Source organism: Jatropha curcas, chromosome 5 (assembly GCF_041381405.1).
Source record: "Jatropha curcas cultivar XTBG-Jc1 chromosome 5, XTBG_Jcur_1.0, whole genome shotgun sequence".
NCBI classification, from domain to species: Eukaryota; Viridiplantae; Streptophyta; class Magnoliopsida; order Malpighiales; family Euphorbiaceae; genus Jatropha; species Jatropha curcas.
The window spans coordinates 294,309-318,591 of NC_143155.1; the positions used below are offsets into that span (position 1 = coordinate 294,309).

Here is a 24,283-nt window from a genome sequence, read left to right on the forward strand (position 1 = left end):
CATTCTTTTCTTAATGAACTAGAAAGTTCTTTTTATAATTATTGAAATTCGAGTTATCTGAATAATGGGTCTAGCAGTGGTGACTCCCACTGTGATCATTATATGTTTGATACTAAATATAGCTTAAAAAACAAAAATAATGGTTAACTTTAAGCTAAAAACAAGTGACAATATGTTGCAAAATGTCCTTTTTGGGTCCCTATTCTAAAGTTTCAAATCCTCAGCCATTCATTTTATAATGCAAAAATGATCTCACCTACCTGTAATAAATTATTATAAACATCACATGTTCATCGTTCTCATAACAAAAAGATCACGTACCATACCAATTCCCAAATACAATATATTGTCAATTAGTGTTTGGCATATGACATTATCTTCACCGCCAAACAAGCAATTGACAATATCAGAAAATACTAATTAAAAAAAAATAAAAAGAAAAAAAAAGATAACATCAGCAAATAATACTCCGCCGTCCAAAAAAATAATCCATTTTTCATTTTTAGTTTGTCTCGAAATATAGTTTATTTTTCTTTTCTGTATTATAGTTAATCTTTGAATTATTTACTACACCATTGTTAAATTACCTTATTTTTATAGAAAAGCTAAGTGTGCGTGTGAAAATAAATAGTAGACTATCTTTTTAAATCGGTGATAGTAATATTTTTTCCTAATAATTTCCATATCTGTTACCTTCTAAATCCTCAAGAAACTCTGAAATTGAATTAAATGAAGACCCTCCTTCCATAACAGCATTTCTAGCCATTACTGCCATATCTTGCACTTTCTTTCTGACTTCATTGTCCCTTTCCATTACACATCTCAAAGCTCTTTCAACCTCCTCTGCCTTGACAATATCACATTGTAGCCTATAATCCAATCTCAGCTCCACTGCCAATTCCAATTGCTTCACCATAGTAAATGCATTAAGCTGCTGCTCTGCATATATAGGCAATGTGAGAATAGGCATACCATACCACAAACTCTCCAAAATAGAATTCCATCCACAATGAGATACAAAAGCTCCTATTGCCTTATGTGCAAGAACTTCCACTTGTGGAACCCACCCACAAACCTTTCCTCTTCCTCTTACCCTTTCCAAGAATCCTTCAGGCAACATTTCCTCTGGATTCTTGAATTTAGATTCTTCATTTTGTATTGGAGGAACTCTCATTGACCATAAGAATCCGTACCCACTCTGCTCTAACCCAAATGCTAGTTCTTTAACTTGAGATGCACTAAAAGCACCAGCACTTCCAAAACATAAAAACAACACAGATGATTCAGGTTGTTGATTTAGAAAATTCAAGTTCTTGTTCCACTCATTATAATCCATATCAGGATGAGGCTGCCCTTTATGGTTTAGTACCGGTCCAACCGGATAAACTTTAGGGGTTTTGATTCTGCCACTGTTAAAGAACTCAATTGCATAGGATTCAAGTTCAAAAAATGTATTAACTATAATACCTTTAGCATCTTTGAATCTTTGAGCCACTTTAACATAAGCATCATAGCCACCATCTTTGTTAAAAACTGCTGCAGGCAAAACCCTTGCAGGGACAGGATTGATAAAACCTGGAATTGAGAAATCAGAATCAGAGGATGTATATTCTTTACCAATTTGCTCATGGCGAGAAGGTAAAGAAAGCATTAGACTCAAGAAACCACAACCAGAAGTCAAGAAAATAAAAGAAGGGAGACCAAATTCATCTCCAATATCAATCATAGATACACAAAAGAAATCAAGAACTATCCCAACAAGTGGAACTGAATCTGGGGTAGATTTTGAAGATACAATATCAGAAACAATTTTTTTGACATGGGTTTTTTGATTTTCAATTACTGCACAAACATAGCTTTCAACAGATTGGGCCAAAAGATCTAGAGGTGGAAAATCTACTTGAGGAAGGTCGATTAGAGTGATGTTGGGTTGAGAGGCAGTAAGAGATTTGGTGTATGAATCAATAAAAGGAGTGAAGGGTAAACGCATAACAAGAATTTTGATGAACATTTGATCATTTTGATTGATGAGGATTTTTGCAAACTCGATAGTTGAAACTATATGACCAATTCCAGGAGCTGGAATGAAAATTAGCTCTGCCCTCTTCATTTCTTGATTTTGGTTTCTTCCTGTATGATCCTGTGAATATTGAGAGACTTGATAGCTTGCTTATCTTTGTACTATACCAAAAGTGACAGTGATGTGTGGCTATATATTTGACAGATTCAAAAGTTTTTTCTATTTTTTATTAATGGATTCTTAAATTTCTGAAGTAATTTGATGTCCAAAAACAGTAGTTTTATGATTCCAAACTATAACGGAAGGTTAATAAATAAATTAATGAAGCTGTAAGTTATGAAATTAATCATTTAGTTGTGGTCTCAAATTCTATTTAAAGAAAACTCCCAATTCAAGATGGGCCCACTCCTTATTTTGACATTTCGTCCTTTTTCTTATGCTTAATCATGAAAAGCATGCCTCAAAAGTTTTTTTTGTTCAAATTCGGCCAGTATTTTTTATTTTATTAATTACATATGTCAATTATGGTTTTCGTACAGAGTTCTATTGAGTGTAGTCAAGGTATGCAATTTTGAGAGTGAAAAAACCTAATGGCAGGCCTTAAATTGATGTATTGACCAGATAGACAAGTTGACTTGGCGGGATTTGAGAAAATGGGAGATTTCGAGGCTTTTCCACTTAGGTAGAACAGTCCCATCAACTACCCTACCACTTGTCTCTTAAACAATCTCACAGCCCTTCAAGTTGCCCTACCACTTGACGGGCCTTGCTTCATTGGATATCTCAGGAAATCAATTTTATGGTGAGATAAGATAGCATTGCAAATTGCGTAGGCTTGAAATATTTGTATTTAAGAGGAACTTCTTCTTTCTTTGAAAACAAATCAAGTGTTGGATTTTTCTCATACCCAGATTTCTGGACAAATCCCAAAATATTTTCAAAACCTTTCCTTTCTGGGAATACTTAAAACTGTCTTTCAATCTCTCGGAGGAGAAGTACCAACAAAAGGATTTTTAAATATAATCAACCTTTTTTTATTTTTTTGGGTACAATAAAGGGGAGCCAAAGCTCAAAAACTACTACGCAATCGATCTAGCATATGATATGGCAATAACGTCATGCAAAAGCCGGGAAGTCATTCCCGGAGGGGGAGAATCAAGAATGTCCAACTTAGCAACAAGCTCAAGCTACCCACTAAACCAGGCAAGAAACCACTTTTTTGTTCATAAAAGGAAATATAGAATTCCTTCACAACATAACACTAGGCAAGAAACCATTTTTTGTTTTTTCTTTACAACTTTTCTTTTTATTTAAATGTTAATAAAATCGCAAGGATAAAACGAACAAATTGAATAGAATCAGTTTCACTTTCACTAAGTTGAATCATTTACATTCCAAATTGGAATGTAACCAATTTTAACTCCTAGAAGAGGAATGAAGGAAAATTATACACCTCCTTTCCCAGTGCCCTTTTGAAACACTTAAATGTCAAACAAGATGAAATGGTTTACATTCCATATTGGGATGTAACCAATTTTAACTTCTACAGAGAAATGGAGGGGAACTATAAACTTTCTTTCCCCTTCTCCTTTAAGAAAAATAAATGTCAAACAGTATAAAAGGGTGGTTTCCCCTCCATGAACTTCCCTTCCCCCTCTATTCACCACAAGCCATGCATAAATAATGTAACAGAACATGATTGATTAATGCATTAAAGCAATGAAAAAAAAACAGTAGTTTTTAACTCAAGTTATCACTTCTACTTTCTTAATGTCAGATTCATGCATTATGCTTAGTCATAGCATATTAATATTAAGAGTTGATGTGTGAAAGTGGAGAGAATGCCAAGGGCAGTGAGGCAACAATGACTCAGATGTGTATAGTTTTGGGATGCTACTCCTGGAAATGTTTATAAGCAAAAGACCGATGACATGTTTAAAGATAGTCTGAACCCGCATAATTTCACAAAGGTGGCTTTTCCAGAACAAGTAATTTGGATTGCAGAGCCACAGCTTTGCAGGCTTAGTGAAAGAAGATGATGCAGCAGCCAAAAGAAATCCAGGCCAGTTTTGGTATGAACAGGAAAAAAATGCAAGAGTATTTGGTTTCAACCTTAAAAACTGGAGTCATGTGCTCTGCTGAATCATTCAAAGTCCGAATGGACATTAATGATGCAGCAAAAGGATTGTGTCCAATCAAGGATGAACTTTTTGGGACTCAAATTGTGTGATAAAGATAGAAACTTTTATGCATGAAATTGGTAGCTCTTGCTGCTAAACTAATAATTTCAAGTTTATATCTTAGAAAAATCCCATTTTTCTATTAGACCTTTTTTAAGTTTGCTATAATGAAAATAGCATCATGTCCTAAGACACTTTCCTCCTCCTTTATATTTCAGTAAGATGAATTGTTCAGTAATATTAAAAAAAACAAACATTTCTGCAAGCAAATGAAAATAATGCTAAACTGTCTTTCAAATACTGCATTTCTCTGTAAATATAAAGCTTAATACGAAACTCTTCGAAAGCTAAACTTCCACATGATCCTTACCCTACTCCTATTATCTATCATCGCCAAGAGTTTAAGTGAGTCAATTATATGAAGGTAAACTCAAACAATTCAGTTTCATTTGAAGAGCTAAACCATCATCATTCTGCATATTCTGTTTGCAGAAGAAATTTAGAAGAATCAAACTTGTCAGCTACCAACTTAAAACCTTTATTCCACCAAATCCTACAATTTCATCTATAAATAACGTGATATCTAAACAAAGACCTTTTCTTCACATGCCCAATACACAATAGACAACCAAGAAGACTAGAGCCATAATGGTAAGCCAACGCAGGCAAGCAAATCAATCTCTCTACAATCATCTCTTCCAGTCTTTACCGAAGCAGAAATTCAATCACAAAATGCATATCCAATTGCCCCCAAAAAAACAAAATAAGCAACACAAATTCAAGAAAAATATATAATTCTCAACAAAGAGCAAAACAAACTCACAACAAAACCAAATTATTAACCATACAAAATCTCCACTCAATCCAAAAACAAGAAAGATCCATAATTACATACATAAACACACACAAATAGCATACATATAAATAAACAACAACACCAACATATTGCGTATTTTCTACAAGAAAGAGCAAGAAAGAAAAATCACCGCTTGCTATCATAATCGACAACTTCAGAATCAGTGACAGACCTAGAGTGTTGTACAATTGACCTTCCAATCGAATTGATCCACTCTTCTTTCTCCTTCTCCGAATCAGCGATAAAATACATAGTATCTTGATTTGTAGACAGCTCAAAAGCGAAAGGCTTGTTAAGAACATCCTCGGCGCCTTTGACAGTCAAGCAGTTGCCAACTGGGATGACGCCACGTGGAATTGACTGCCGGTTGACATGGTTGTCTTTGAACCAGAGGAGCTTGCCTTGCTTGAGGACGAACCAGCGCCGCCGCCACGTCTTGATGTAATCGCCTTGCTTTGTAAGCCAACCGGAGCGCTCTGGATTTGACCAGAACTCAATGTTCTTGTAGTCGTCCGGGTTTGGGTCCTGACCCGTCCACGCTCGCAAGAAGGACTCCATTATTTGAGAATCGTGTTCGTGTGTGAGTAATTGGAGAGAGAGGAGAGAGTCTCTTTTGTTTTGGTTTTTGGTTTCTTCAACTGGAATTAGTTTTCATTTTTCTTATTACAGCTTCAAAACGATGTCGTTTTCTACACGGAAACTCCAATCAGAATCTAAACAAAACAACAGAAAAAATTAAAATTTGTACTGGAGCATGTGTTTTAACAAAAGAAAAAAAAAAAGAACGGTTAAATCATTATGCGAAACTCATTCAACCAAATTTCTCTGTTAACAATGTTAAGATTTTACCTAATTTTCTCCATTCATAATGTTAAAATTTGAATCCTGAATATTGCTTAAGGGATCCAGCACCTGCCTCATCCCACTAGACCAACTAATAGTTGGTATTTACCACATTCTTAATGCTTCTTTTATTTTATTAGTTTTTGCTTATACATGAAATTCGATGGTTTTGGAAAAGTTGTCATGAAAAGATTAATAAGTACTAATTAATTTTTTCTAATTTATATGCAAGCAGAAAGAACATTCAAAGTTGTGCCTATGGAGTAACATTTACATAAAAGGGAAATTGAAGTGATAAATTAGTGAAAAGCCATAAAAAGATTACAGTGTAATGACCATATTCACCTCTACCTTGCATATCTTCAGATTATCATATACATTCAGATAGTCAAAAGATAGATAGTCAAAAGATTTTCTTCAAGTTAATTGAGTGAGTTATCTCCCTTTCTTATGCTTCGATTTCCTTTATCTTCCATGTTTATTTACACTACCAGGAGATTTTCTTTCTCAAAAGAGAGAGCTTCCATCGCCAATTCCAAAGACCGCCCAGCAACCATCTCTGTTTCTGTAATTCTTATTATGCACATGCATCTTCCTCAGGTTCTAACCTTTGAGCTTTTTTGCTATTTCAGCAACATATCTGCCCTGGTGAAAAGCCTGACTGAGTTCTAATTCTGTCGGTTGACGGGTTCCATCAGCCGCATACGTTCCAGCTCCGTAAGAAGAGCCACCTTTCACCTCATTCATCTCAAACATTCCGCTTCCAAATGTGTAACCAAGAGGAACAAATAGCATACCATGATGTGCTAATTGTGTTATGGCCGTTAATCTGCAAACAGGAGATAAATGAAATATGAAATGACTACTACCTTTTTGTAACAAGAGAGAAAATTATAATATCAAACATATAAACACACAAAATGCATTTAAAAAAAGTAAAAGTTACAAATTATTGTAAATATGTCCACAGACAAAATGGTTTCATGCAATATGCTATTTATATGTCAAAATACCTGGATAGAAGTCTCTTGGTAAATGGGTGAGTCACTAATTTGTAATTAGTACTACTCATTTATTTCTTTCATTCTTCTGCTATTATAATTTCTGGGTCAAAGACCTGAACTGATGCTCTGTGATGGTATAAATCGTTCCTATGAGATTTGATAACAAACGAAGCATATACAGGCTTTTTCGAAATCGTTATTTCTTAATGTCAAGGCAAAACTTTTTAGCAAACTGATCAAGCTAGCCAGGCATGTTTAGTAGAATAAATGCGAAATGCTAAAAACATGCAACTATCATTGTATCAGTAGTCCTGAATATTTAAAAAAATGATGAAGATGTGCTAGATAATGAATCAACTGACGCAGTAAGTTCTTGGCCTCCTCCATGGAAACCAGTACTCCAGAAGATTCCAGCAGGTTTTCCAGCGAGTGCTTGGGATGCCCATAGTTCACCGGTTGCATCAAAAAATGCCTTGAATTGAGCTGCCATCACACCAAAGCGAGAAGGGAAACCAAAGAGAAAACCATCAGCCTCCAAAAGCTGTTCTGGTTGAATGACTGGTACATCATCTGCTTTAGGAGGAGCCTTCACCTTTTGCATTATCACATTCGAGAGAGTCTCAGGTACCTGTTCCAGTTCATCAAGTTAATACTTCATCAATAGTATATTGATCCATCCGGTATTAATACTTTCCACTTGCCCCCACCACCCAATAAAATATAAAGACCCCTGAAATCAGGTGAATTCCTCTCATTCTCATAACTATTATATTTCCTTTTAACAATAACTCATTCTTATCGGCAAAAATGACCTGCCAAAGTGTTGCCTCAACACCTTGAACAGAATTAGCTCCTCGCTGCACTTCTCGTGCCATCGTCTCCACATGCCCATACAAGGAGTAGTACCTATAAAAGGCAGGAAGGAGAAAATTTGATCAAATTCCTAACTGCCAAAACGCTACACGTGCTCATGATCTTACATCAAGGCAACCAAACTTGGAAGCAAAGCCTGATGGAGGAAATAGAGAGAGGGGAATTACTTACACTATGTAGATCTTAGTCGTACCCATAGCTAATCCCTGGTCTAGAGTCTGTTCTATTTCACCAGCTCCTCATGCATGCATATTAAGAACAATTGCTGACCTGGATAAGTGCAATAAAAATCAAGAACATTTAAACAAGTTGGGGATATTTGTTTCCATTACAAACAAGGACAACAAATATCTTGCTTAACTGTATACCCTATTTCAAGATGAAAGAAATGAGGGATTTATAATCCAACCCTCAATTCAGAAACACCCTACAGTTTCATCAACTGACTTCAGCATTTAGTTCTACATCTCATCACCTTCCACTATAAAGTGACTGATTATCCATTCATTTGCACAAGGAAACACCCATTTTTCTGTATTCCTTGTTATGCTCACAGCTTAATATTCAAATTCATACCAAGACAAGGTTTTTTAATACCCTGCATGGAAGGAAGGCCCCAGACCTTCTCAGCGGTTGTTGAAGTTAGAGGCTTTCTAATTACAAAGCAAGGTCCCGAGACAGTTCACAACAAAGGGAAAGGGGGTTTTAAAGAATGGTATTCCTTAAATAGTGGTTTAGTTTCCTAAAAGTACACAAGAGTATGGAAACGCTCTAAAATCATGCATTATAAACATTATAATCAACCATAAGATCCTTGATGAATGCCAGCAACAATAATTTGATCGCCCCAGAGCTAAAGCATGCATTGATCCAATTAAAGAACTGGAGAGTAACATAATTGAGTTAGAGATCAAAGGAAGAGTACCAAGTAATAGCGCAATTACGTTGAAACCGAATTTTATTAGAAGAGTAAAGATGATCAGCAAACAGAAACACAAAAGATATCAAGAAATTATCACTGCAGCAATTAGCCAATAATAATACTAACAGAACTTTCATCAAACACAAAAGACACGAACTTTGAAATATTTGCAAACTCATAACTAAAAACTGATAAAAAGCAACTGGGTCCTGTTTATTCTGATGAATTAGCTTATATTACAAATGAATAGGAAAACATAAAAAGAAAAGGGAAAAATCAATTGAGTAATCTTACCTATGGAGGTTGCAGTTGCGAAGACCAAGAGGATAGAGAGGAATTATGGAGTAATGTTTTCGCTTCGGATAATAAAAAAAAAATGCCCTGGCGACGTGCCTTGTTATCAGGTAGGCTTGTTGTCTTATCTGACAATTTATTCCGTTTTGTCCTAAAATAAACGGACTTCATAGTCACTGGATGGAATTACACGGCGTTTTAATACCGCAAGAGCCAGAAAATGATATGTCCCATTTGCAAACTGAAATTCGCAATCTTTTATGAAAGCACAACGTTCTTAACCTTGAAGGTCTGTTACAAAAAACTGTTTTAGTAGTTTTTCATAGGATGATAAAAGCTAATTATTACCAAACTCAACCTTTAGTCAAAATACTATGTTGAATTTATATTAATATGTTAGAGTTTATATTATTATTTAGAATTTGAGTGTTCAATGTTTTAACGGTCATATTAATATTTAAAGTTCCCAAAAACGTTACTCCATGACTTGTAATTTTTACCCAAAATGGGTTTTAATTGCCCAGTACCTACTCATCGAAGAAAATCACACAGCAGGCTTAAAATAAAAGCCTATTTTCCGAATTAAAAAACCAAATATAACCAAAAATTCATCATAAAACACTTAAATTTGAGCACAAACTACTTGAGAAAAAAAAAAAAAACATGAAACTCCTTAATTTAGTCATTTCTTGAGAAATGATTCTTCTGCAAGATCAATGGCACGAGCCAGACCAGCAGCTTTGTTCTCACACTCTCTCTGCTCATCAGCAGGATCACTGTCAGCCACAATACCAGCCCCAGCCTGCAGATGAGCAACCCACTCTCGTCGCTTGTTCATGTCATTGTATGAAAACATTGTATCATACCGGAAGCTAGTAGGAAAGACCATAGTTCTGAGAGCTAGGGCAACATCCATATCTCCAGAAAACGATATGCCTCCAAAGCCACCACTATATGGACCTCGTCTTGTCACTTCTAGCTGATCAATCAACTCCATTGCTTTTACCTGCATCCAACAGAGCTATTGGTAAGAACCACGACAAAGAATCAACCCAGACGGTTATGAGGATCTTAAAACAGAACCATCAACTTCAGAATCTAACAAAAGGGTCTGAGTTTATATAGGGTAGAGATAGATTATTTAGGTATCAGAAGATTTCGGCAAAGAGAGTATGAATGCGTGTAAATAGAATCAAAAGGAGTTTATAAGAGTAAACCTTCGGTGCCCCACTAACAGTGCCAACAGGTAGTGCAGCACGCAATGCATCCCAGCTAGTTAAATGATCAAGTAACTCTCCAGTGACCTGCAGAGACAAGAATCATCTTAGTAACCAAGTGAGAGATTTTGTCAAGAAAGGAGTTTGATTTGATCCCTAAGAGCATAACAACCTAACAGGAATTTCCTTTGAGAAAGCTTGCATTGCTAACAGCAATAATTTAAAAAGAAATATAAGGAACCATACAATATCCATAAGTTTAATTTCCATAAAAACCGGCACCTTTTAATACCAAGTATTTGCATGTGCCGAAGTCATTGATTTATCAAGATAACACATAGAACAAATAATATTTAATTTTTTCACTGCAAAATACTTGTATTCTTAAACTATAATAAGAGATGCTTACTGTTGAGCTGATGTGCATAACATGAGAATATCGCTCGATATCCATGAGCCTTTCGACTTTCACAGAACCAGGTTTGGAGACCTGCATGAACAGCCTGCTTTAGATAAAGATTTATGACCACACATACAAATATTGATGGAAACACTCATGAAGTAGCAGCATTTGATGTAATTTACAACTAGTTGCCAACTTAGTCTGAGCAACACTTTTTACATTCATGTAAAAAAAGAACCAACCTTTCCCACATCGTTTCTTCCCAAGTCAACTAACATAATATGTTCTGCACATTGCTTTTCATCATTCAAAAGTTCCTTCTCCAGCATTTTATCTTCTTTAGGTGTCTTTCCCCTCCTAACAGTCCCAGCAAGGGGGCGGTTTATAATTTTTTTCTGTCAATCAACATCAACAATAAATTGGAAAAAAAACAAAAAGAATAGAAAACTATTTGTCTGATCCAATATTGCTTTGTTACTGTTACCTTCTTCACACTTGAGAGAATTTCTGGACTAGAAGCAACCAGTATACACCCTCTAGCCTGCAGCAAGGACCATATAAACCCAGTGGTCAATTAAATTTAAACTTCAGTAAACTCTTCAAACAAATAGTTTCAAAGGTGAATCAGAAAACCTGTAAATAAGCCATATATGGACTTGGATTAACAATTCTCAAAGATCTGTAGATCTCAAATGGATCAGCAAATGTACGACGTTCAAAACGTTGACTCAATACAATCTGAAATATATCACCAGCCAGTATATGCTCTTTAGCATGTAAGACTGCTGCCTTGTATTCTTCACTTGTCATGCTCGAAGTCTCTAATTTAGGGCCAAAGAGACGGGTTGACAACTTTATTAAACCTGCAGGTAGCCTAGGTCTGAAATCGATGATTGAATTACAATTCTTGTATGATAAATTAATGGAAAAAATGGCATAAACAATTGATTAAACCAAAAAAAATGGTTACTTACGTATCTGTATCATGCACCCTAGATATAAGATTTTCCAACCGGTTAATCCCATCATTAAAGGCCTCCTCAACAGTAGAATATTGATCTAATCGCACCCAGTGAATAACATATGCTTTCTGAGGGGAAAATTACAAAATTAAAAAATATATATTCATGAAAGACATTATGAAATCATTTCTGTAGAAATATAAAAATTTGACTTTGTTGCATTTAATCATTTCTTATAATGTAGCATACAATTTTTATTTCCAATCATTTCAAAAATATGGCCTCACACATGATTTCATAATAAATGTTATCAAATCCACAAGTTTCTAAAAGGGAATGGCATGTAAGTATGCAGATTGGTTGATATAGAATGAAAAGAGAAAGGAGCTACAACCTAAATCAGCTTTAAAATGATAAACTGCCTGTAAGTCAATGTAAAAGTACCTTCTCCAAATGATCAAATATCATAACATCCTCATAAAGGCCAAGATGTACATCAGGGAGGTTTCTATCATCTGGTGGGGCAGTAGAAAATGGCAGTTTTTTCTTCTCTACATACCGCACTGTGTCATATGAGAAATAGCCGACCCATCCACCTGGTCAAGAAAGAGCACATCCTTATGTTAGCAAGCATTTGATGAAACCTCGGTATTTTTTGGAGCTAAGCAAGAATGGTGTGAGAACTACATCTGTATTTATGCAAATAGAAAATTATACCTTCAAGCAATACAATGCAATGTAAGATGCGTTTCTAGATAGGACAATTATAGCATCAAAATAAGTGTATAAAACAAACAAGTCTAACAAGAATTACCCTTTGATTTGTCCATAACTTAAAAATATAAATCAAATTGTAGATGAACAGTATATCCATGTCATAAGCAGATAGTGAATCCAACTCCAGATCAAGAAGCTAACTTACCCAAGACCATAAACTTGACATTATATTATAAAGTAAAAGAATGAACATAAAAAGTCGAAATATAAACAATCCAATTATGTTAAATCTATGTATCTCACCATTAAATACTTCTGGAAGCTCATCAACAAGTTGGGGAGTCCAACCCTCCATCATTCTCCTAGGAACTTCCATCGGATCCTCCACAATCTGCTCTGTCCTCAGTCCTTCATAATGGTCCATAATTGTAACCATATTTTCTTTAGCCACAATCTCTACACTTGGTTGAGCTCCGATAACACTGTATCGTCCCTAACATAATTGAATGGTAAATATGAGCCCACAAATTCACAAAGATATACAGAAAATTCATATGAAGAAAATTAAAACAAAACGCTCACAATAGTGGAAGCATCCAAACCAGGTTCAACTGACTCAAATAAAAAGCTTGGAGCATCTCTATCATCTTCCTTAACCAGACAGCGATAAGCAAGAACTGGAGTAAGGTGATCACACAATATGCAACGGTATAAAGGAATTATATTCCCCTTCTTGGAGGCTTCTAAAAATTTCTCTGATTGATCAGCTGGAACAAATCAAGACATACTGATTAAAGCTCACATGACTAGTAAAAAGCATAATAGAATTATGCAACCAAATGCGAAAGGCATGAGAAACATAAAGAATTGATCACAAAATCAAAGAATTAACGATCACGAAAGTCATATTACTTTGAACCACTCAATTCCAGAAGCAAAAGGGAGATACCAAACTTCCGTTAATCTCTCTTTCCTATTGGTACATTTTATACTGAACAGATTGCAAGAATTGGATTAGATTAAACAGACCCCAACAGTCATTTCTATTGGTAATCAAATCAAAACCCAAAAATTCAAAATTCATTTCCTTTCATCCAATCCTCGAGAACCAAAAGGAGAAGAGAATCATAAAATGTCACCGATTCAAATTCATTAACTTATTTTCTCACCAAACAAACAGAATTAACAAAAATTATCAAAATGAAGAGATTGAAATGACGCAATAAGTACCATATGATTGAGAAATTGAACCCGAGCATTTGAGCGTACGGACACAAGTACTGGCGGAGCCACGTAAAGCAAGAGAGGTGGAAATTGAGCTTGAGACTCTACCATTAAACTTAACGGAAGATCTTGTAGGTAAAGGCAGACTCAACGGAAGCTGACGGGGAGTGACGGCTAGGGTTCTCCCCATTGCCAAGGAGCACTTGCTATGCAGTGAGAACTGAACCGGAGAAACTTCGCACATGAGAGATGTAGAAAGAGAAACGCTGTGCGGAATTTTGAATCTTAGACGAATGGATTCTGTCGTATTGAGACTCTCGAGTCGGTATTTATCTCTGGACTGGTCTGCGTTTGGTAACTTTTCAATGTCGTTTTGTCCACATGAATCTCATAGTCTTGTCTTTCCTTATAGAAAGGTTACACAATTGGAAGTATTTAATTAATAACTCAATTGAATTAAAATGTGGTATTAAAATTTTAACTCATTTATAAATTTTTCCTTATTTATTCTCAAAAAATTAAATGTATTTACTGTTGTTGAAATTTTAAATAAATTGCAATTGAAAAAAGAAATACAACTAAAAAATTCCATATTTAAATCTAAATCAATAATTTAAGACTTAAATTTTCTATTGGTATTTTCTCAAAAAAAAAAAAAAAAATTCTATTAGTAGTTTGGGACTAGGCACAATATAATTTTCAATACTTAAATAAATAAATATATAACTAGTATTTATTTACAATGATATATTTATTGTATAAAGAAATAAATAAATTTATTTACAATAAAATCTTTTAAGGGTAATTTGATAACATATTATTTTATATCCTCTTCAAAAAAAACATATTATTTTATATACAATAATTATATTATTTTTAATGTTATAGAGATACTAAATTAAGTATATATTAAGAATACTAATTGAACAGTTCTGTTCATTCTAATTAGGAATTAGAATCCTATTATGAAAAAATTTTGTTCTATCATATCATTATATATATGTTTTGTTTTAATTACTTTTTGATATTAAGAATTATTTATTTTTGCTATCAATAATTTTTTGGTGTTACTGTCAAGAATATGTTCTTATTGGCAAAATAATTATTTTATATAAACTGTATATGCTACTTAATTATTTTTTTAATAATTTTGTAGGAGATAATGATACGAAAGAACAAATTAATGTTCAGCATGATGATACTTGCAAAAAGAATGAAGTATTAGATTATTAGTCACAAGAATGAATTTTTAAGGAAAATAATATTAGTTGATTTTAAGATAAAAATTATATTTTGTTATCTATTTATTTTTATATTTTATTTTAGAAAATAATTATTACATTCTCTAACATTCAAATTATGAATTCAAAAAAATAAACAATTGAATATACCAAGTTAGCTAATAGATTTAATTATTTGTAAATTTACTATTCAAAATATCAATAAAATAAAAATTCACTAAGAATGAGATAAAATATTCATAATACTAGTTGATGATTCTATTATAATATATTAGTTTAAATTCACTTTAGCTTCAGACTGACATAATTTATAGACAACTAATTTACGTTAAACAATTATTTTTACTGAACACTTTTAATTTAAATTACTCTATAGACAGCTACCAGCTATTAGTAATATTGCCCAACAGACTCTAATTGAGGAAAATGTTGAATTAACAAGAGGTTTATATATACAAAAATTAAAATTTAAGTGAGAACAATGAATAATGTATATCAACAAACATGCATCATTAAACATGCATGTGCAAATTTAAAAATTATCAAGACAATCAATTAAAAATCAAATGAATTTACAATCGAAAATTAGGAAAATAATAATAAATTATGACTACTAAAACTAAAATTTAAAAAATAATATTATTATATAACATAAAAGAGTAAAAGAAAATAATTTACAAATAAAACAAAAAGTGTCTTTCTGTGAATAAATAAATAAATTAAAAGAATGAACATTAAAGTTCCAAATGTTGATTTTGTGGGCCCTTACTCAAATGCACCATTTACAGCCCAAAAACACCACTATAAATGCTCATGCAACGAAAATGCCACTGCTCTTCCACCACCTAGGTTTTATAGTTTACAGTCTTTTTTGCTTTTTGATCATCAAAGAACAATGGCTATCAAGCCAACCAAAGCACAGAAGAAGACCCAATACGACCAGAAGCTCTGCCGTCTTCTCGATGAGTATTCCCAGATTCTCGTTGTGGGGGCCGATAATGTGGGTTCCAACCAGCTTCAAAGTATAAGGAGGGGTTTACGCGGTGACTCCATAGTGTTGATGGGTAAGAACACCATGATGAAGCGCTCCATTAAGCTCCATGCTGAGAAAACTGGCAACGATGCTTTTAACAGTCTCGTTCCTTTGCTTGTTGTAAGCCTTCCATTTCTATCGGCATCCTGTCTTTCTTGTTTATAATCTTGTGTTATTTTATGGGCATTTTTAGTTTTCATGTTTGGAAGAAAGGAAACTTTAACAATATGAACTGCTTTTGGGAAGATTTTGGATTTTTTTTTTATTGCTTGAGATCTGTAAATAATAATGTATTTTAATGCGGTTTCTCACATGAGAATTTTAGGATTAGCCCGTAATCTGTATTTTATTTCTTATTTAAGATCATCTTGAATTATAAGTTTTTGAGGGTTCTTATTACCCTTTCGCTTACCTTGATATCAAATTGTTTACTCCTATATTAATAATTTCTGAATCAGGGAAATGTCGGTTTGGTCTTTACCAAGGGTGATTTGAAGGAAGTTAGAGAAGAGATTGCTAAGTACAAGGTAATATGTTGTTCTTGGTAATTATTTCTAAATTTGATCAAACTCCCTTGGTTTTGGATTTGTCTAACCCATATTTCCCCTTACCAAGTGGACAACTTATTTTCATTTATAGTGCAGTAGATCTTACCTTTTAAAGAACCTGCTTCCATATCAAATACCGCTTTTCCACGTAAAATTATATTTTAAGAGTCATTTTCCGGTATCTTTACATTAATAGGTGGGAGCTCCTGCACGTGTTGGCCTCATTGCACCAATTGATGTTGTTGTCCCTCCTGGACCTACTGGACTCGATCCCTCTATGACATCTTTCTTTCAGGTTATTATATTAACTTCTCTGTTTTTAATTTTCTTTCCTGCGGCTGCAAAATCTAACACCATGTTCGTCAGGCTTTGAACATACCAACCAAGATTAACAAAGGTTCTGTGGAAATCGTTACTGCTGTTGATCTAATTAAGAAGGGTGAAAAAGTGGGCTCATCTGAGTCTGCTCTTCTGGCGAAGCTTCAGATACGACCATTCTCTTATGGTCTTATTGTCTTCTCTGTTTATGACAATGGATCAGTTTTCAGCCCTGAGGTTCTTGATCTCACAGAGGATGATCTTGTGGAGAGGTTTGTTAATGGTGTATCGATGGTCACATCGCTATCTCTGTCTATATCGTTCCCAACACTTGCAGCTGCACCCCATATGTTCTTGAATGCGTACAAGAATGTTCTTTCTGTTTCAGTGGCAACTGAATATACTTTCCCGCAGGCAGAGCAAGTTAAAGAATTCTTGGAGGTTTGCCTTTGATGGACTGCTTATTTTACCATTTCCTTTTGTGTAAGTCGTGACTATTCTTTTGTGACATTAATTAGTTAATTATCTGGCTTGCAAACTTTCAGGATCCAAGCAAATTTGCAGCTGTTGCAGCTCCAACCGGAGGAGTTGATGCTGGTGCTGCTGCAGCCAAGGTGGAAGAAAAGAAAGAAGAAAGTGAGGAGGATTCCGATGATGGCGATTTGGGTTTATCGTTGTTTGATTGAATCTTTATTTGTCTTTTTACTGTGGCTAAAAGTAGTTTTTCCACCAATCTCTTTCTTAACCCAACATTTTCTTTTTTACAAACAAATTTATTTTCCTTCCCTTCCCAGTTTCAATGTAAATAATTTGCACATGGAGCAGATCATTTGGTATGGATTGATGTAATTATATGGAATAACTATTTTTCATATGCATATATAATCCAAGAATCGTCAAGCATGACCGTCCCAGAAACTAACTGTAATTTCTTTTATTAACTTCAAAATAATACAGTTAATAACAAAACAGTGACTAAAGTTACAATGTACAGATCTGTATAGAATTCATGTATTTCTATGGTAATGACTTTCAAAAACAGGAAACATATGCCAACCTTTAACTGGGATTTGATCAACTTCTTGATAAATGGCCTTTATATATATAGACCATTTTGAAGTATAATTAGTTCATGTAATAAATGGACTACGACTGAAGACAATTCCGAAAGAAACGGACACCCTGTATAATGTACAAAAAATGGCAATAAGAAACAAAGTGATCAGGGGAAACAAAAGCTTAACAACAAGAATAATTTAATGTTAATACTTTATCGAATATTTATACCTGCAATGCAAAAATAATGTCTGCTGCATCTACTTTTAGCATCAGTCTTCTTAATTTATCATCTCGAGACTGACCTAGTTTGAGAAGTCCCTAAATTAAGATTCAAAGTGAAACCTTGTTCAAATGCAATATTCACAAACATGCACAGAAATAAATTTGACAGTTGAAATTGAATTATTGTTAAGCTAAAACATCACAGAAATAAATTTGACAGTTGAAATTGAATTATTGTTAAGCTAAAACATCATGGTTTTCCTTATTCACCTGGTCATTTAATACTCTGCACATGCTTAAAAATTCGGAAATTCCAACTGGTGGTATCATTGTTGACTTGCAAACGTCTATGTAATATTTATTCAGCTGCATCGTAGGACAAGGTCATTAGCAACTGCCTGATGATCTTGTATTACCATTATCATTGTTTCAGAAAAAGAGAGCATACCTCTCCAACAATAGTGTCCTTCTTTCCTCCTCGAAAAAACTTCACAGCAGCACATAGTATTATCTAAAAAACACAAGTCATTAGAAATGCTGGAGAATTGAGCATTAAAACATGCTCCCAAAGAGAATAGGGTGCATTTTGGATTTCGATCAAAGGGTTCTACACTGATATAAGTGGTGGAAGCACTTGAAGCATATAATTATAAACCAATTTTCAATTGAAAACATACACAACTTACTTGTTGATGCTGCGGAAGAGATTGAATAGTGTCTACTATAGGTGATCTATATGCTTTTGACAAAGCAACAGCCATGTGATCAATCCTCACCTGTAATACATTTGGAAATTTAAAGAAAATGAAAACCATTAGGCACAATAAATATCTAAATTATACCAGAAACTAATGAGAAGTTAATAGCATCAAAATTTTTGCACCACAACGACCTAGAAGAATACTGACAAACATTCTTGTAATAAGCAAACAATTAAATTTTGAAAACTTGACGCTAGTAGTGAGCACTTACAATACTGTAATCTTGCTTTTCAAAGAATTCGCCAGCTGGAGCTGTTTGTTGATGGGATAACTCTTTGTCCACCGCAAATGAATTCAGATTGCCTGTGGATTCTCTCAGTTCTGCTTCTAGAATCTCAATTGCACTCCTAAAAAAGGTAAAGAATATCAGTTATACCAACTTAACAGTTGCATCCACCGATTTACTTGAATTACCACTAGTAACTGAAATAAGAACAGAAATACTGACCTGCAAACACACAGAGCTTTCCTCATGTCTCCAGAGGCAGCTGCAACTTTCTGGTTGCAGTCAACTAGTCAATATCTAACGGCAATAGGTCAAGTGAAGAAAAAGAAATCCAATTCATCAAAATGCATCAATAAAAAATCATGAACTTACTCTGGCGCAGAGCTCCAATGCTGGTGGGTGAAAAGTGGTCCAAGGCAGTGCCTATTGGTAAAGATTAAGAGTTAATTAAAGTCCAGAACTAAACTTCAATCCAGAGCTAGTTAGGATTGTTATATGAATATGTTTCTTCCATTCCATCCAATTTTTCATTATTAATGACAACCCATATATGCACCAATATTTAGTTTTTCCCAGCATATAAACATGTTTCTTCCCAGCATTTCATAAATCATATTTCTGCTTAATTCAGAAACCATTTGATGTAATTATATCTCAAGTTCTTTTGACAATATGGAAAATGTGAAGAGTGGGTCCAGAAAAAATGTCAACTAATTGCTTCAGTGAAATAAAAACAAAAAAGAAGAGTATAGGAATTACCATCAATCTCTCCTGAAGTATTCTGAGGATTTGCTCCTTAGAATAGGCTCTAAAAGTCACAACCATAGGTTTGCCTATCGGAAGAAAGCGGATGAATTGATCAATAAAACTCCTAAGTCAATGTTAACTCAACAGTTGAAGACAAGAGAAAATCAATGACAAACACTGCAGGCACTAAATTGGCCAATAATTTAATTTCAAACATTTAGCTGGTACATTGAGAGAGAGGCGGCAAAAGAAATGTAAAAGCCAAGGAGTGTACATATGCTATTTGTTACCATACTGATTCTGCCACAACTAGGAGAAGTGCAATATTGAGAAAAAGGCATTCTATTATTCATCGCGTAAAGCCAGGCAAGCATACCATGAATGATATTCAGATGAGAATGCAACACGTACCAGTAGAATATAACTACAGGATAATGGATTTTTCTAATATGGCGGATTAAATAATGAGAAATTGATTAATTCAATAAAAGCAAGCAAAGAACTCACAATTCAATGATTGAAGTCTTGGAAGAAAACGATCAGCTAAATCTATGGCATTTGCTACACCTGCAAAAAAAAATGAATACTTTGAATTTGTACATGCATATGTGGCAACAGGCAAGCCAATTCAATAGCACATTGATAGTAGTTCATATAGGACAGCTCATAGAAATAAGCAAAAGCTTCCAATGAGAGATTTTCCACAAATTTTACCTATCAATATACATCGAGAAAATGGGAAAGTTGTAAGCATGAAAAGATCATGAAGGACAGCACGGTCTTTAGTGATCAAGTAATCCAACTCATCAGCAATTATTAGCCTGCAAAGGTGTAAAATTAGCTCAATGATATGATGTATAATTCGATAAGGCAGAAAATGATTAACAAATTTCAATAGATCATGCGCCCATCAATTATCATGGTGGAGGGTTCACAATGTATTAGTCCATGCACGGAAAGACTTGGGGGAGGGAGGTGTATAGGCACACAACTTGAGGACAAGGAATTTACATCATTTTTGAGCTCGATGACTGCTGCCGTTGAGAGTACAAAATCTGGAGATGCTGTAAAGGTGAAGTTGATCCATTGGTTCTCTTTCTTGGGAGGTTTTTGCCAATTATCTGGCAATAAAAAACAGCTGGTAAGAGTATGTAGTAGGTGAATAATTTAATGGAAACAGTGCTCTTATCAGTACCTTGCTGAAAATTTCGGATGTGTTTGTTAGAGAAGTACAATTCATAGTCAACACATCTGGAGACTGTGAACCTGTCTGCTAAAGAGAACAACTCCATGATCAGTTATGTCTAGAAAGAACCTAACATACAGCAATATACTTTTAAACCAACCAGTGCATCAGGCCAGAAGTGGTAAATGATTTGACGACCACATTTGAGGTCTTAAGTTCCAACCAATTGCATTGTTAAATATCCTTCAATCATTCATTTCCGTTTATCTTAAACAGGCATGCAAAGCACTCTAAAATTAAAATTTGCATAGAGCCCTCATTTGAACTCTTTTTAATTAGTCAGGATCAGTTCTTAAAAAAACAGACGAAAGGAATTTAAGAGAACGACCAAAGCAAATGACAAGACCATACAAGCAGCAGCGACTCAATTTTTTATTCAAAATGCAAGATTTACATTTCCCCTTGCACAATTCTAAATCCAATTATGTAGAAATGCTTGTGAGGTCACTCAAATTGTCGGCCTATATGAGTTATGTACTAGTGAGTAGGTGATCAAAACTCCAGGTTTTGAAGAATGCAGATCACAGTCATATGTTTTCAGCAGAAAAAATGAAAAGCAAATTATGTTGCTGTGATATTAGTAATGATAGACAAAACTAAGCAACCGAAAATTGTATATTATTATGCCACACTAGCATAACAACTATGCAAGAATCATGGAAAATAAATCAACCTTCCTTGCGATACCAAATTTACCATCTTAAGCATAATATTTCAAGAGGAGAAACCTGACTAATTCATTGAAAAGCAAAAGAGCACTTAGACCAATCGAACTATTAAAATTCCCAAGAAATAAAAGACAACTAGAAAACTATTTAATGTACCTCTTTAGACCAATCAATCAATTGTTGCTTCACCTTCTCCATTGACAATGACTTCCCAGTCCCAGGACATCCACAAACATATAAACTCCCAGCCTTTTCCTGCTCTATACATGTTTTGCAGAATTCAAATACCCTTTTCTGTTCATCTTCACGGCAAACGACAGTAGATGGTGCAGTTGACACGTGCAATGCCTCTTTCACTGCACTTATTTGCTCCATATCTACAAATAGTTACCAAACTAATTAATACTACATAGAACACATAATACCGTATCATAAAAAACTGTAAACGTGCTTGCCTCTAGGATTCCAACTTGATTTATTGGTGATGTCATTAGACAATTCCTTCGTTACAGATTTACACGCATTTTCAATTTCCTGCAAAATAGCAAATTCACAAACCTTATTCCTTGAAAAAACCTATCAATAGATTATACATATATAAGAGCCAAAGCCTTTTCTCTTTCCCAAACCGAAATCACCATTATTAAGCTCCAAACTCCACTAACACTTATTGATTTATGACTATCTTAACTTAAATTCATCAAATCCTATAGACACAAAAAAAATGGAAGAAGCACAGATGAAACACAAAAATGCTTACGTTTCTAGGAGTATTTGGGCCCGAAGGCAAAGATCGGCGAGGCGATTTCCATTTCACTGGTGAAGAGATTGGGCTGTCCTGCACTGCCATTGCATTAGATCTCAACTTCCGCTTCTGAGGCGTGGCAGATTCATCGTTAGATGGGACGATCTCGGTTATCTCCTTGCAGGGAGACGAATTGCGCCCTGCAATTGAAGGCATAACTAAGAACGGATTTGTGTTTGGATCGAGAGAAAATATTTGGTGGAAGGGATTAGGCGAGGAGATAGCAGAGTTTTGGTGGGATGTAAATAAGAAAACGTGAGAGAAAATATTTTAGATAAATTTAGCGGGAAAATGGAACCGTAACAATTTCATCTCCCGCCATGCTTTTGTTGGTATTTTTGAAAGGCCAAAGGTCTTTTTGGTTGCTTTTGAAGTTTCGAGCTTTTTGGATGAGCCGAGTCCATTTCTCAAATCAGACCAGCAATAAAAATTCAGACTCCGGCTTATTATGTCGGTTTGGTAAAATTTTCAAACCGAACTGGAAACGTATTACCCCCAAACCACTAAAATTGGAAAAGAAGAGAAAATGAAAAATAAAAATTCTAATCTAATAGAATAAAAGATAAATGAACTGAAAGTTGATCACCTCCTGCAAAGAGTCAGCATTCGGTTAATCAAATCAAATTAATTTATTCAATTTATTTAAATATATTTTTAAGGTGATCAATTTTGATCCTACCCCGATTAGAAAGGGACACGATGGTGCCAAAAACGATCTCATAGCGATGATGACGGTGGTGGTGATGGCTATTCTATTCTAGATCTCTATATAATTAATTCATTCCTCTCTTAGCTTGGTGAAAAATTTAATATCTACAATGTAGCTATCATATGTGCTTCCAACTACCTAACCTAATAATCAATAAATGTGCATGCATGCATTTCTCAAATTGCATTATATATGTTGCTAGCCAACTTATCAATGATTTTTGGGTATATACTATAAATACTTCTAATCTACACTCTATGTATAATACATATTCAAGTAATGTGATTATAATACATGGAACAAAAAAAAAAAGAAAAAAAAAAATTCACCGTTGTATTACTTATACCGTAGATAAAAATGTTCTTATTATGTTACTTTATATATACATTAAGGGATGTAATTATATATAAAATATGTTAGATAATATTAGTTGTTTTAACAGTTATGTGCTTCTAACTTTCAATTTTTTTTAATTTTTAATTTATACTTTTAATTCCTTTATTGAAAGTTTAATTTTATCTCTCTAAGTGTATATAGATAAACCATGCGAATAGGTAGCTAGTTAGGACTTAGGATAGGATAATTCAAGCACAAGTTGCAGCTAAAATGACCGAAGTTAGGCTGTAGCTTTGCTAGTTTTAGCAACTTTGTACGATCAAGCACGAGGCAAATTCAGGCCTTCCAGGCAAGTTGTTGCAGCGAGCTGGGGCCTATTATAAGTGATGTGATAGCCTTGTTTATAAGACAAAATTATTTGGTCCCAATATTAATAATACAAGAGAAACAAAATAGGTAGCTACGTTGGTTTTCATTTCCCACAAAATACCAAAAGTATGAACCTCCTTATGGAGTGTGATAACTCGGTGGCTGTGCAGCTTATCAATGGCAGTCGGCCATCAACTGGGGCTGTCCATCAGTTGGTTTTGCCCATCCAAAACATTATGCATCAAAATTGGGATTGCAGGATAGTGTCATGTATACACAGAAACGAACTTTAGTGCTGATTTTCTTTCTAACTCAGTTAGAAATTTCCTTTTGAGTAATTATGTTTTACTCGATCTTCTCTCAGAAATTGCTTATCGGCTCATCCACGATGTTAGTGGTGCAGCTCACTCTAGAAAAAAAAAAAAAAAAAAAATATATATATATATATATATATATATATATATAATTCTATTTGTTTTA

General features: G+C 34.3%; 6 protein-coding genes across 6 annotated transcripts; 1 reads left to right on the forward strand and 5 right to left on the reverse strand.

Moving 5' to 3' along the window:
- Positions 1 to 296: 296 nt before the first annotated feature.
- Positions 297 to 2,204, reverse strand: LOC105630552 (UDP-glycosyltransferase 71K1). Its single transcript, XM_012212402.4, has one exon. It carries the CDS (start codon positions 2,108 to 2,110, stop codon positions 671 to 673), a length of 1,440 nt encoding a protein of 479 aa, XP_012067792.1. The 5' UTR covers positions 2,111 to 2,204; the 3' UTR covers positions 297 to 670.
- Positions 2,205 to 5,019: 2,815 nt separating this feature from the next.
- Positions 5,020 to 5,701, reverse strand: PH1 (pleckstrin homolog 1). The gene has a single exon (XM_012212415.4). It carries the CDS (start codon positions 5,612 to 5,614, stop codon positions 5,183 to 5,185), a length of 432 nt encoding a protein of 143 aa, XP_012067805.1. The 5' UTR covers positions 5,615 to 5,701; the 3' UTR covers positions 5,020 to 5,182.
- A 467-nt stretch (positions 5,702 to 6,168) lies between these two features.
- LOC105630568 (Quinone reductase family protein) lies at positions 6,169 to 9,229 on the reverse strand. The gene is made up of 5 exons (XM_012212427.4): positions 8,993 to 9,229; positions 7,948 to 8,046; positions 7,716 to 7,809; positions 7,266 to 7,531; positions 6,169 to 6,728 (listed from the first exon to the last, which is right to left on the reverse strand). The coding sequence occupies exons 2-5, from the start codon at positions 7,971 to 7,973 to the stop codon at positions 6,503 to 6,505; spliced, it is 612 nt and encodes a 203-aa protein (XP_012067817.1). The 5' UTR covers positions 7,974 to 8,046; positions 8,993 to 9,229; the 3' UTR covers positions 6,169 to 6,502.
- A 320-nt stretch (positions 9,230 to 9,549) lies between these two features.
- ASA2 (anthranilate synthase 2) lies at positions 9,550 to 13,826 on the reverse strand. The gene is made up of 11 exons (XM_012212445.3): positions 13,522 to 13,826; positions 12,874 to 13,058; positions 12,595 to 12,784; positions 12,019 to 12,170; positions 11,587 to 11,702; positions 11,246 to 11,492; positions 11,097 to 11,153; positions 10,855 to 11,007; positions 10,619 to 10,699; positions 10,210 to 10,296; positions 9,550 to 9,998 (listed from the first exon to the last, which is right to left on the reverse strand). Exons 1-11 carry the CDS (start codon positions 13,757 to 13,759, stop codon positions 9,675 to 9,677), a joined length of 1,830 nt encoding a protein of 609 aa, XP_012067835.1. The 5' UTR covers positions 13,760 to 13,826; the 3' UTR covers positions 9,550 to 9,674.
- Positions 13,827 to 15,594: 1,768 nt separating this feature from the next.
- Positions 15,595 to 17,540, forward strand: LOC105630592 (large ribosomal subunit protein uL10z). Its single transcript, XM_012212457.4, has 5 exons — positions 15,595 to 15,909; positions 16,248 to 16,316; positions 16,534 to 16,632; positions 16,704 to 17,096; positions 17,201 to 17,540. Exons 1-5 carry the CDS (start codon positions 15,652 to 15,654, stop codon positions 17,339 to 17,341), a joined length of 960 nt encoding a protein of 319 aa, XP_012067847.1. The 5' UTR covers positions 15,595 to 15,651; the 3' UTR covers positions 17,342 to 17,540.
- A 29-nt stretch (positions 17,541 to 17,569) lies between these two features.
- Positions 17,570 to 22,690, reverse strand: LOC105630600 (DNA replication factor CDC6B). Its single transcript, XM_012212470.4, has 16 exons — positions 22,345 to 22,690; positions 22,040 to 22,118; positions 21,741 to 21,961; positions 20,866 to 20,940; positions 20,682 to 20,791; positions 20,385 to 20,491; positions 20,178 to 20,237; positions 19,683 to 19,756; positions 19,296 to 19,346; positions 19,146 to 19,195; positions 18,909 to 19,044; positions 18,623 to 18,712; positions 18,385 to 18,447; positions 18,207 to 18,302; positions 17,943 to 18,032; positions 17,570 to 17,837 (listed from the first exon to the last, which is right to left on the reverse strand). Exons 1-16 carry the CDS (start codon positions 22,543 to 22,545, stop codon positions 17,802 to 17,804), a joined length of 1,539 nt encoding a protein of 512 aa, XP_012067860.1. The 5' UTR covers positions 22,546 to 22,690; the 3' UTR covers positions 17,570 to 17,801.
- Between the last annotated feature and the right edge of the window lie 1,593 nt (positions 22,691 to 24,283).